The sequence below is a fragment of the Oncorhynchus kisutch genome, linkage group LG14, assembly GCF_002021735.2.
Source record: "Oncorhynchus kisutch isolate 150728-3 linkage group LG14, Okis_V2, whole genome shotgun sequence".
Classification (NCBI taxonomy): Eukaryota; Metazoa; Chordata; class Actinopteri; order Salmoniformes; family Salmonidae; genus Oncorhynchus; species Oncorhynchus kisutch.
The window spans coordinates 85032437-85046155 of record NC_034187.2 but is presented as its reverse complement, the minus strand read 5'-3'; the positions used below and the strand labels follow the sequence as shown (position 1 = coordinate 85046155).

Below are 13719 nucleotides of genomic sequence, written 5' to 3'. Positions count from 1 at the left end.
ACATGTGAATCCTTAAAGAGAGGGGTGAGAATAAGGCTTCAGAGGGTGTGAACGATGTAGGAGATACTATCTAGAGGTGAGGTGAGTATAGTAATAGTAGTGAATTTGGTAGGTGGAAGAGGTCCGTACCTCCAACCCGTAGAGTAGAGGTCCGTACCTCCAACCCGTAGAGTAGAGGTCCGTACCTCCAACCCGTAGAGTAGAGGTCCGTACCTCCAACCCGGATCCAGCAACTGTCATGCGAACACCTTAACCGTTACGCCAAGAGGTCCGTACCTCTTTACGCGGGCGTTGGGTGTTAGGTTAAGGTTGCTACAGTATAATAGTAGTACTATCACAGTAACCGTAGCAGAGACTGGTAGTACTCTAGTAGTACTGTAGTAGAGACTAGGAGGACTGTAGTAGAGTATTGTAGTACTGTAGCAGTACTGTAGCAGAAACTAGTAGTACTGTAGTAGTACTGTAGCAGAGACTAGTAGTACTGTAGTAGTAATGTAGTAGTACTGTAGCAGAAACTAGTAGTACTGTACTAGTACTGTAGTTGAGACTAGTAGTACTGTAGTAGCACTGTAGTAGAGACTGGTAGTACTGTAGCAGTACTGTAGTAGAGACTAGTAGTACTGTAGTAGTACTGCAGTTGAGACTAGTAGTACTGTAGTAGTATTGTAGTAGTGACTAGTAGTACTGTAGTAGTACTGTAGCAGTAACAGTAGTAGACATTAGTAGTACTGTAGTAGTAACGGTAGTAGACACTAGTAGTACTGTAGTAGTACTGTAGTTGTGACTAGTAGTACTGTAGTAGTACTGTAGTAGTGACTGGTAGTACTGTAGTAGTGACTAGTAGTACTGTAGTAGTACTGTAGTAGTGACTAGTAGTACTGTAGTTGAGACTAGTAGTAGTGTAATAGTACTGTAGTAGTGACTAGTAGTACTGTAGTAGTACTGTAGTAGTGACTAGTAGTACTGTAGTAGTACTGTAGTTGAGACAAGTAGTACTGTAGTAGTACTGTAGTAGTGACTAGTAGTACTGTAGTTGAGACTAGTAGTACTGTAGTAGTGACTAGTAGTACTGTAGTAGTACTGTAGTAGTGACTAGTAGTACTGTAGTAGTACTGTAGTAGTGACTAGTAGTACTGTAGTAGTACTGTAGTTGAGACTAGTAGTACTATAGTTGAGACTAGTAGTACTGTAGTAGTACTGTAGTTGAGACTAGTAGTACTGTAGTTGAGACTAGTAGTACTGTAGTAGTACTGTAGTTGAGACTAGTAGTACTGTAGTAGTACTGTAGTTGAGACTAGTAGTACTGTAGTAGTAGTAGTAGTACCACTCATTCCAGGGTTTTTCTATATTTTGACTATTTTCTACATTGTAGAATAATTGTGAAGACGTCAAAACTCTCAAATACCACATATGGAATCATGTAGTAACCAAACAAAGAAGTGTTAAACAAATCTTCACTATGATTCTACAGTGTAGAAAACGGTCAAAATATTTAAAAACTCTGGAATGAGTAGTTGTGTCCAAACCTTTGACTGAATCTGTAAATATATACCAGTCAAAAGTTTGGAAACACTTTGTGTTTTTAGCTAAACAGATGGGGATCAAACCAGGCTCTGCCCTGAATGACGGGTCGCTACAGATTGTGTAGAACATTGACAACCTGTCCTGAAGAATAGTCATTGGAGATGCGTGAAGTTTTTTAAATACGTTTCAGTGAATGTCGCCATCTTGTGGTGAAAAAGTATATCGTTTAGTTATCTGAGCCACGTTCTGTAGGAGAAAGTTGTCAAACGTTACAGATTGAAGCGCCCTGAATAGAGTCAGGAACGGTTGTTTTACAAAGCATATTTCAACGTGAACGTTGGCCTGCGTTGTGTCCTGCTGAACCTCTGGTAAAAAAAAAAGAGCAAGCAGTCAAGAATGAAAGGGTCACGCCATTGTTTTTTCAAGCATTCTTTAAACATATGCTATAGCCACCACGGTCAGATATTTTCATGTAAACTCTCATATGAAAATAAACAAATAAAAATTATTTTAGGAGAACTGACCCCTAATCTTGACCTAACCCCTATTCTGACCCTAACCCCTATTCCGACCCTAACCTAACCCCTATTCTGGCCTTAACCTAACCCCTATTCTGACCTTAACCTAACCCCTATTCTGACCCTAACCCTTATTCTGACCCTAACCCCTATTCTGACCCTAACCCCTATTATGACTCTAACCCCTATTATGACTCTAACCCCTATTCTGACTCTAACCCCTATTCTGACTCTAACCCCTATTCTGACCCTAACCCCTATTCTGACCTTAACCCCTATTCTGACCCTAACCCCTATTCTGACCTTAACCGAACCCTTATTCTGACCATAACCCCTATTCTGACCCTAACCCCTATTCTGACCCTAACCCCTATTCTGACTCTAACCCCTATTCTGACCTTAACCGAACCCCTATCTGACCCTAACCCCTATTCTGACTCTAACCCTGTTCTGACCTTAACCTAACCCCTATTCTGACCTTAACCTAATCCCTATTCTGACCCTAACCCCTATTTCTGACCCTAACCCTGTTCTGACCTTAACCTAACCCCTATTCTGACCCTAACCCCTACTCTGACCCTAAACCTGTTCTGACCTTAACCTAACCCCTATTCTGACCTTAACTCTAACCCCTATTCTAACTCTAACCCCTATTCTGACTCTAACCCCTATTCTGACCCTAACCCCTATTCTGACCATAACCCTATTCTGACTCTAACCTATATTCTGACCTTAACCTAACCCCTGTTCTGACCCTAACCCTATTCTGACTCTAACCCTGTTCTGACCTTAACCTAACCCCTATTCTGACCTTAACCTAACCCCTGTTCTTACTCTAACCCCTATTCTGACCCTAACTCCTATTCTGACCCTAACCCCTATTCTGACTCTAACCCTTATTCTGACCCTAACTCCTGAGCCCTACATTAGACATTTAATGAGCCCTACATTAAAGACATTTAATGAGCCCTACATTAAAGACATTTACTGAGCCCTACATTAAAGACATTTACTGAGCCCTACATTAAAGACATTTAATGAGCCCTATATTAGACATTTAATGAGCCCTACATTAAAGACATTTAATGAGCTCTACATTAAAGACATTTAATGAGCCCTACATTAAAGACATTTACTGAGCCCTACATTAAAGACATTTACTGAGCCCTACATTAAAGACATTTAATGAGCCCTACATTAGACATGTAATGAGCCCTACATTAAAGACATTTACTGAGCCCTACATTAAAGACATTTACTGAGCCCTACATTAAAGACATTTAATGAGCCCTACATTAGACATGTAATGAGCCCTACATTAGACATGTAATGAGCCCTACATTAGACATGTAATGAGCCCTACATTAGACATGTAATGAGCCCTACATTGTATAATTATTAGGCTCACTCAGATATTGCTTTCATAATATTTCCCTTAATGTTTTTTATTTATTTACCTTTATTTAACCAGGTAGGCAAGTTGAGAACAAGTTCTCATTTACAATTGCGACCTGGCCAAGATAAAGCAAAGCAGTTCGACAGATACAACGACACAGAGTTACACATGAAGTAAAAACAAACATACAGTCAATAATGCAGTATAAACAAGTCTATATACAATGTGAGCAAATGAGGTGAGAAGGGAGGTAAAGGCAAAAAAGGCCATGATGGCAAAGTAAATACAATATAGCAAGTAAAATACTGGAATGGTAGTTTTGCAATGGAAGAATGTGCAAAGTAGAAATAAAAATAATGGGGTGCAAAGGAGCAAAATAAATAAATAAATAAAAATTAAATACAGTTGGGAAAGAGGTAGTTGTTTGGGCTAAATTATAGGTGGGCTATGTACAGGTGCAGTAATCTGTGAGCTGCTCTGACAGTTGGTGCTTAAAGCTAGTGAGGGAGATAAGTGTTTCCAGTTTCAGAGATTTTTGTAGTTCGTTCCAGTCATTGGCAGCAGAGAACTGGAAGGAGAGGCGGCCAAAGAAAGAATTGGTTTTGGGGGTGACTAGAGAGATATACCTGCTGGAGCGTGTGCTACAGGTGGGAGATGCTATGGTGACCAGCGAGCTGAGATTAGGGGGGACTTTAACTAGCAGGGTCTTGTAGATGACATGGAGCCAGTGGGTTTGGCGACGAGTATGAAGCGAGGGCCAGCCAACGAGAGCGTACAGGTCGCAATGGTGGGTAGTATATGGGGCTTTGGTGATAAAACGGATTGCACTGTGATAGACTGCATCCAATTTGTTGAGTAGGGTATTGGAGGCTATTTTGTAAATGACATCGCCAAAGTCGAGGATTGGTAGGATGGTCAGTTTTACAAGGGTATGTTTGGCAGCATGAGTGAAGGATGCTTTGTTGCGAAATAGGAAGCCAATTCTAGATTTAACTTTGGATTGGAGATGTTTGATATGGGTCTGGAAGGAGAGTTTACAGTCTAACCAGACACCTAAGTATTTGTAGTTGTCCACGTATTCTAAGTCAGAGCCGTCCAGAGTAGTGATGTTGGACAGGCGGGTAGGTGCAGGTAGCGATCGGTTGAAGAGCATGCATTTAGTTTTACTTGTATTTAAGAGCAATTGGAGGCCACGGAAGGAGAGTTGTATGGCATTGAAGCTTGCCTGGAGGGTTGTTAACACAGTGTCCAAAGAAGGGCCGGAAGTATACAGAATGGTGTCGTCTGCGTAGAGGTGGATCAGGGACTCACCAGCAGCAAGAGCGACCTCATTGATGTATACAGAGAAGAGAGTCGGTCCAAGAATTGAACCCTGTGGCACCCCCATAGAGACTGCCAGAGGTCCGGACAGCAGACCCTCCGATTTGACACACTGAACTCTATCAGAGAAGTAGTTGGTGAACCAGGCGAGGCAATCATTTGAGAAACCAAGGCTGTCGAGTCTGCCGATGAGGATATGGTGATTGACAGAGTCGAAAGCCTTGGCCAGATCAATGAATGTGATTAGCCTGTTTCTCTCTCTATTGTTGCTTCATTACTTCCTCGCTTTCCACAGTTAAATTAAATACGTTTCATTGTCCTTAGCTTTATCAATCTAATGACATTCTTGAATAATCTAGGACTAGAATTACAAGCAGAAGGCTTTCACTTCTCTTCACAAAGATGGAATGGTTATGGGTCTGAATTAATAACTGCTATAGTCTACCACCATCTGAATGGTTATGGGTCTGAATTAATAACTGCTATAGTCTACCACCATCTGAATGGTTATGGGTCTGAATTAATAACTGCTATAGTCTACCACCATCTGAATGGTTATGGGTCTGAATTAATAACTGCTATAGTCTACCACCATCTGAATGGTAATGGGTCTGAATTAATAACTGCTACAGTCCACCATCTGAATGGTTATGGGTCTGAATTAATAACTGCTACAGTCCACCATCTGAATGGTTATGGGTCTGAATTAATAACTGCTATAGCCTACCACCATCTGAATGGTTATGGGTCTGAATTAATAACTGCTATAGTCTACCACCATCTGAATGGTTATGGGTCTGAATTAATAACTGCTATAGCCTACCACCATCTGAATGGTAATGGGTCTGAATTAATAACTGCTATAGCCTACCACCATCTGAATGGTTATGGATCTGAATTAATAACTGCTACAGTCCACCATCTGAATGGTTATGGGTCTGAATTAATAACTGCTACAGTCCACCATCTGAATGGTTATGGGTCTGAATTAATAACTGCTATAGCCTACCACCATCTGAATGGTTATGGGTCTGAATTAATAACTGCTATAGTCTACCACCATCTGAATGGTTATGGGTCTGAATTAATAACTGCTATAGCCTACCACCATCTGAATGGTAATGGGTCTGAATTAATAACTGCTATAGCCTACCACCATCTGAATGGTTATGGATCTGAATTAATAACTGCTATAGTCCACCACCCTAGCGCGTTCACTCTTCTTTCAAACTACCCAACATTCAGCAAAGTAGTCTATTGGCATAAAATGTTTAAATATCTCCAACAAGCTATTCTAGCTTTTTCCGCATGGGACCCCAAGAGCAAAGAAGTGTTGTTTAAGGAGAGAGGCCAGAGAGACAGAGGCTATAAGTTAGAAGCTTATTATGCATAACCCATCATGAATTAGCTAAATAAGGCTAATACTGCACTGACTCTATTACCTGAAAGAGGAAGCCTATGAAATCTAGAAGGAGTATATATTCTGGATGTAATGAATGGAGTTGGAGAGACTGTGCTTTAAAACACTGATAGAAACCCTGTTAAAACTGGAGTTTAGCAAACGATGCTAGCAGACATTAGCTTATGCTGTTTAAATTCCAAATATGTGTAGTTCTGCGAGGGGGACTTTGTCGTACATATCCAGCAGCACAGTTTTAAATGACCTGGTACGATACACAGTGTAGTGCATCGGGCATTATAGAGTGTGGAAGCTGGAACTACACATTTTGTTAGTAGAGACCCTACTTAGTATTTGCCAACCCACTTTAGCCAACTCCGGTAGAACAGGTCTCTCTACAGCCCAATATAGCAGAGTCAACATTGTAGGGTAATTGGAAAACTGCTCCAACTACTTTTAAAATTATTTTCCAACCACTTAACAATTTAGCTAACCCTTTTCCCTAAATCAAACCGTCACATGCACCAAATACAAAAAGTGTAGACCTTAGCATGAAATGCTTACAAACCCTTAAAGAACAAGTCAATCAGATTTCTTTCCTCTCACAAAGATTGCATCACCCCTTTCATTATCTGGAGACTCATACCTCCCTCTAAGTTTAAGCACCAGCTGTCAGAGCAGCTCACAGATCACTGCACATAGCCCCATCTGTAAATAGCCTATCCAATCTACCTCATCCCCATACGGTTATTTACTTTTACTCCTTTGCACCCCAGTATCTCTACTTGCACATCTATCACTCCAGTGTTTAATTGCTAAATTGTAATTATTTCACCGCTATGGCCTATTTATTGCCTAACCTCGTTTGCGGGGTGGCAGGTAGCCAAGTGGTTAGAGCGTTGGACTTGTAACCGGAAGGTTGCAAGATAGATTCCCCGAGCTGACAAGGTAAAAATCTGTCGTTCTGCCCCTGAACAAAGCAGTTGACCTAGGAATAGTAGGTTGTCATTGAAAATAAGATTTTGTTCTTAACTGACTTACCTAGTTAAAAAAAAAAAAAAAATTCTATTGTGTTATTGACTGTAGGTTTGTTTATTCCATGTGTAACTTCATTGTTGTTTGTGTCACACTGCTTTGCTTCATCTTGGCCAGTTGTAAATGAGAACTTGTTCTCAACTGGCCTACCTGGTTAAATAAAGGGTGTATAAAATAGAGGAAGACGATTAAACGTTAAAAGCCTGAGTAGATCGAGCGTCAGTGAGTATTACCACTCAGATCATTGAAAATGAGCAACAACCATGACATCACAGCTTGTCAGCCGTTACCTTAGCGACATGGAAGCCATGTTCGTTTGAACAACATCTCAATGTGTACATGTAGACTACATTTGATTTACCTCGACTACACACAAACATTTCAGTAGCAGTGTTTGGTATGATTTTAATTAATTCTACACCAGGTATGTGGTTCTGTACACAAAATAGAGACATATGGAAAAATCATGTTACAAAAACACCAGAAAGGAAAAATAATAATTGTGTTCACTTGGTAGAAAACTACTTGACTAATACTCATCTGAGGAAACCCGCAGATGTGTTTCCCGCGGTTACAACAGTGATATAGGAGGAAGTGCCTATTAGACGTCCTTCAGATAAATGTGGTGTGTGTGTTCCTGTGAGTCTCAGAACTCCTTGAGAGTGTCCCCTCCCTGAGGGTTTTCCAGCCAGTGTGGGGGCCAGGTAGCTTTAACACTGGGTCGGTCCTTCATCATATTGTAGTACGCTCCCAGTTTGGGGTAACGCTCCGTAGACAGCCTGGAGGGAGAGAACACATCAGTCATCTTTGCCTGTGGGAGGAACATATTCATTGATCCATCCGTCATCCCATTGACACGGCGAAACGCTTACCCAAAGCGGAAGGCGTAGGCAATCACAGGGAAGACAATAACGTCAGCCAATGAGAAGGCTTTTCCTGCCAGGTAAGAACCCACCTCCACCTGGAAACAAGCCCATTTATTAAGACTCGTTCACACTGGCAGTTCGATGGGACTCAAAAATCCTGTTTAACATATTAAAAAATATATATTTAAAAATTATTTTCCCTGCAGTCTGAACAGCCAAAACACACATCAAAGCAGATATGGCAAAACACAAATCTGATTCCCGGCCGGGACTCGGAATATCAAAGCCACTTGGGAGCAAATACTGTTACCAGGCAGATGTTGCTAGCTAGCTACTCGGTTGACAAGAACATGTGGTTGCTAAGTAGCTTGTTCATTTGTTTACGAACAAATAAGTGCTAGCCAGCCCACCCCTGTGGCCAGCCCACCCCTGTAGCCAGCCCACCCCTGTAGCCAGCCCACCCCTGTAGCCAGCCCACCCCTGTAGCCAGCCCACCCCTGTAGCCAGCCCACCCCTGTAGCCAGACCAACCCCTGTAGCCAGACCAACCCCTGTAGCCAGACCAACCCTGTAGCCAGCCCAACCCTGTAGCCAGCCCAACCCTGTAGCCAGCCCAACCCTGTAGCCAGCCCAACCCTGTAGCCAGCCCAACCCTGTAGCCAGCCCACCCTGGTAAGTAGCCGAAAGGACTCATTTTGAAAGTCGGATCATCTGATTCGTTGAAGCTTTAAGCATTATTTCTTACACCATGATTCTGAACATTCAAAACAAACTGGGGAAACGTCCACGACAGGCATCGTCGTCACCATAACTTCTAGGTGATAGGAAACACAAGCAGCCTACGCCACCGTTCATACACACCCGTTGTTACCATGACAACTAGCGTAGCCGTGTCAGGAAAATTGTCTGAGAACGCACATCCGATTTGTTTCTCGTGAAGATTTCTGTTTGGACAGTCAGTATTCCGGAATGGATTTGGGGGGGGGGGGGGGACTAAAAAGATTTTCGCATTAAAGCTTTAGTCTACCAACAATTGGTGAGGGTGTGTGTGTGCGCACGCACGTGTAAAATGTTTGCTAGAGTGTGTGTGTGTGTGCGCACCTTCTGAAAGTATCCCTCCCACAGTTTGATTTCAGTGGCCAGATTCTCCTTGTTCCTCTTGATAGCGGAGTCATGTCTCTCTCCCTCGGGGACACGGTAGTTGTAGTAGATGACGTTACCTGGGAGACAAACGTCAAAACAAAGTCATAATAGGCAACATCATATGGCCCCTCAAGAACCATGTGGGGGGGGGGGGGGGGGGGGGGTGACACGGCTACACTAGTTGTCATGGTAACAACGGGTGTATACAAACGGTGGGATGTGAGAGGCCTGTATGAGAGAATATTATAAGTGAATCACAGATGAAGGACATTGTTGTCCACTTCACACATCCTATCAAGATGTTGTCCAGGTCAACCCTCCACGCTGAGCATGTAATCAAGGCCTGTAAATCCCCTTCCCTCTGGGCCACCCTGGTCTACACTAAAGCACTGCACAGAGACGCAGTCGGCATGCGATTGGACAGATCACACAATGTCACCTGGGTTTGACGACTGTGGTAACACACGTTGGAGGATCTATTTTACCTGTTGCTGACTGTGTAGCTTTAAGAAATGTTTAAATAATTGATGCGTCCCCAAATGGAATCCAATTCCCTATATAGTGCACTACTTTAGACCAGGGCCCTATGTAGTACACTACTTTAGACCAGGGCCCTATATAGTACACTAGACCAGGGCCCTATACAGTACACCAGGGCCCTATACAGTACACTACTTTAGACCAGGGCCCTATACAGTACACTACTTTAGACCAGGGCCCTATACAGTACACTACTTTAGACCAGGGCCCTATATAGTACACTAGACCAGGGCCCTATACAGTACACCAGGGCCATATACAGTACACTACTTTAGACCAGGGCCCTATACAGTACACTACTTTAGACCAGGGCCCTATACAGTACACTACTTTAGACCAGGGCCCTATATAGTACACTACTTTAGACCAGGGCCCTATATAGTACACTACTTTAGACCAGGGCCCTTTTAAAATAAGTGCATAGGGTGCCATTTGAGACAGAGGCCATGGCATCAGTCAATAACACAGGGCCTGTTGGGGATATGGCTCAGTAACACAGGGCCTGTTGGGGATATGGCTCAGTAACACAGGGCCTGTTGGGGATATGGCTCAGTAACACAGGGCCTGTTGGGGATATGGCTCAGTCCAACATCAGTCAGTAACACAGGGCCTGTTGGGAATATGGCTCAGTGCAACAATGCTCGTTAGGACATCAGCTTTTTGAACTAGAGCTTTACTCTGGGGTGCCGAGCATCTGAATAACAGCCAAGCAGCACATGACCATTGTTGCCCAGAGGGCATCATGACCCGGTTGTCAAGGAACAGTTGTGTGTGTGTCTTACTGAGTTTGTCACTGAGGTTGAGGACCTCAAACATGCGCTGGTACATCAGGGCCTGCTCTAGTTGGCCCTCAGGAATCAACTGGGGTCCCTGGGACCTGAACCGGCTCTGTCAGGGGAGAGAGAGCGACACAGAGAACTGGGTTCAAATCAGAATAACAGTCAACTCTTACAGTGCATTAGCGACACCTAGTGGGGGGCAATACCAGCTGAGCAGTACACTACATTTGATGAGCTGATATATTGAACCTAACTTTAAAATTAAAGTATCACTTTCGTGATCTCATAGTTCCTACAAACAAAAATATATCATCAAAACAGTGAACAGTAAAACGCACTTATAAACTGGGTGGGTCGAGCCCAGAACGCTGAAAGCCGTGGTATATCAGACTGTATACCACGACAAAACATTTACTTTTCCAATTACATTGGCAACCAGTTTATAATATCAGTAAGTCACCTCTTGAGGCTGGTGGTACATGGCCAGTATATCAAGGCTAAGGGCTGTATCCAGGCACTCTGTCCTTATTCAGGTCTAAGAAAAAAATATATATCTAGTAGTATCTAGTTGTGGACCTTTGGTCAAAAATAGGTGCATTACTGATGTCACTGTCTTGTAAGTGTGTACAATGCTGGGACTCAAATGTCAAAGGGTGCCATCAAATGTCAGTAGGTGTTCATTATTGTAGTCAAAGGGTTTGGGGGGGGGGTCCTAACGTAGCCTGCTTAAAGGGACATTTCAAATTCATCAGCACCACCAACATGTAAAAATGGCATGTTTCTATGTTGCAGGAGAAAAAAGAAAACTATTGAGGCATGTGTTTCCAATGACATCATTGACAATGCCTACTCATAATCGATTTTTTCTTTAAATCACACAATGCACAGCGATCTTCCTCCAGCTCCCCCCCCCCCCCTACAAAACAGAAACGCTCCATTCTCACCTGATGTTGGAGTGGTGCTGCAGATTCATACGAAGTTAAAATATTTTGAAGTGTCCCTTTAAAATGGATATTCCAACATATCAATAATTGACCCGTTTTATCTTGGGGAAAAAAAACGAGACTCCAGTCACAGATACCAACTGCTTTAGCGTCTATGGACGATAGTAAGGTCTGATCCGGGGAGTTCTGCCCCTGAATAAGGCAGGTAACCTGTTCCCCGGTAGACCGTCATAAATAAGAATCTGTTCTTAACGACTTGACTAGTTAAATAAAGGCTATATTAAAATTAAAACTGTTTTCATGAGTTACTTTCTGATTTTATTTAGTAAATATTTAAACTATTTGTTGAACTGCATTGTTGTTTAAGGGCTTGTAAATTAGCGTGTCACCGTAAGGTTGTGTTCGCTGCATGTGACGAATACAATGTGATTTGATGTTAATGTTTAAGAGCTAACACGATCTTTCAGATCTGTGAGAAATAATTTAAAAAAAACGAGAGGTTAAATTACTACACACCTTTATAAGGTTCGTTTCCTCACACGGTCTCCTTGTTACAGAAAGACAACTAGCCATCTAGCGCTCTGGACACCGGGGTCATTGGGGATGAAGTAGAGTTCGTTAACACAGTTTATGAATCTGTGCAAAACCTCTACATTAAGTATCTTGTTTATTTCAAAGATTATTTCTCCTCGATGATATAAAAAAAAGGGCATTACGGCATGTTTCAAAAAACGGGAAATTATTTATCCAAGCAGAAGCAGTTCACAGCACGACGTCAATACATATCATTAAAACAAGTTGGACTGTAATGAAAATATTGCTCAGCTTTGTTGAAACAATGGAGATAATTATAACCATCTTAAATCAGGCTAGTTAGACCTAGCTCTGGCCCAGGGCGTTTCTCTATTAGTGAAACTAGTTAACGACCCAGATCTTACCTCCAGGTACATGCATGCTGCATATGACTCGTTGAGTATGTTGTCTCCGTGTTTGAAAGCAGGGAGCTGGGAGGGAGAGAAGAAACGCTGAGGTGAGCATGACAATGCACTTCTGCATAGTCGTTATGCAATAGTTGTGTGTGTGTGGTCCAAACGGCTACACAACGGACTAGAGTACGCATACAAACACAAAACTTTACCACATTATAGAGACTGCAGAGGAAATGGGAAACTACAGCAAACTACAACAAATCAATGTATGATTCCTGTGTAGGGACTTGCCAAGTGGCAAAACGATAGTATACGTGTGTGCTGTTGTAGGTTACTCTTTTAAAAATGTCTAATATTAAAAGCCAAACACTACCTGTCCTCTGGGATTGATGTCCAGGACTTCTTTAGACTTGTGCTCTGCTTTCTCGAAGGACAGAAGTTTCTGATTGTATCCCTGCAGTTGCTTTTCCTCCAGAGCGATCATGACACGCCAGCACGGAGGAGAGCCGGAGCCCCAGAGAAGTGTCATGTCCTTGGCCATGATTGGAGACTCGACCGCAAAAGTAGAAATCGTTTTGTATGAGTGGCGAAAGAACGCGGCTGGTGAATGACCGTTGTTCTGCAGTTATATAACGATTTGTTAGTATCTACTGGATTGGTTCAATATGAACACGCCTATCTTTTGTAGCGTGCGCAGAATCAACACCGGAAGTCACTCAGGATTCGAATCTATTTTTCTATTATCCACGGCGCCATCTGAAGAAAAATTGAATCGCAGCCAAATTTGCTTTAGATATGTATCTATCCCCTCTGTTTAACCAGCAACAACCCTAACTCAACCTCTTCTTGCAAAAAAAATAAAATAAAATGCTGATCTCGTCCTTGGAATGAAAAAAGCAATACAACAATGATGCATCGAATATCACTGTGTATCTGTCAGCTTAACAAAGCCTATCCGTTACCTTCAATGTGCGAGTCATGACAGTCCGGTTCTACTGGTCTTCTATCAACAAATGAATTACGCATAGTCATGTAGGCTACAGCACAAAGGAAGTCATATCAAATTATTTTTGTCACATGCGCCTAGTACAACAGGTGTAGACGTTACCGTGAAATGCTTAGTTACAGTACGAGCTCTTTCCAAACAATGCAGAGTTAAAAAGTGAAGAATCAGCTAAATAGAAAAAAGTAAATAGTACACATTAGCATCGAATAGCCCCCCGTAATATGCAACTTTTCAGGGAAGTTAGGAACCAATATACACAGGCAGTTAGGAAAGCTAAGGCTTTTTCAAGCAGAAATTTTAATCCTGCAACACAAAGTCCAA

General features: G+C 42.4%; 1 protein-coding gene across 1 annotated transcript; it reads right to left on the bottom strand.

Annotated features, from left to right (window-relative positions):
• Positions 1-7577: 7577 nt before the first annotated feature.
• gstr (glutathione S-transferase rho) lies at positions 7578-13384 on the bottom strand. The gene is made up of 6 exons (XM_020475398.2): positions 12766-13384; positions 12402-12467; positions 10523-10628; positions 9159-9277; positions 8065-8153; positions 7578-7971 (listed from the first exon to the last, which is right to left on the bottom strand). The coding sequence occupies exons 1-6, from the start codon at positions 12931-12933 to the stop codon at positions 7839-7841; spliced, it is 681 nt and encodes a 226-aa protein (XP_020330987.1). The 5' UTR covers positions 12934-13384; the 3' UTR covers positions 7578-7838.
• Positions 13385-13719: the final 335 nt, after the last annotated feature.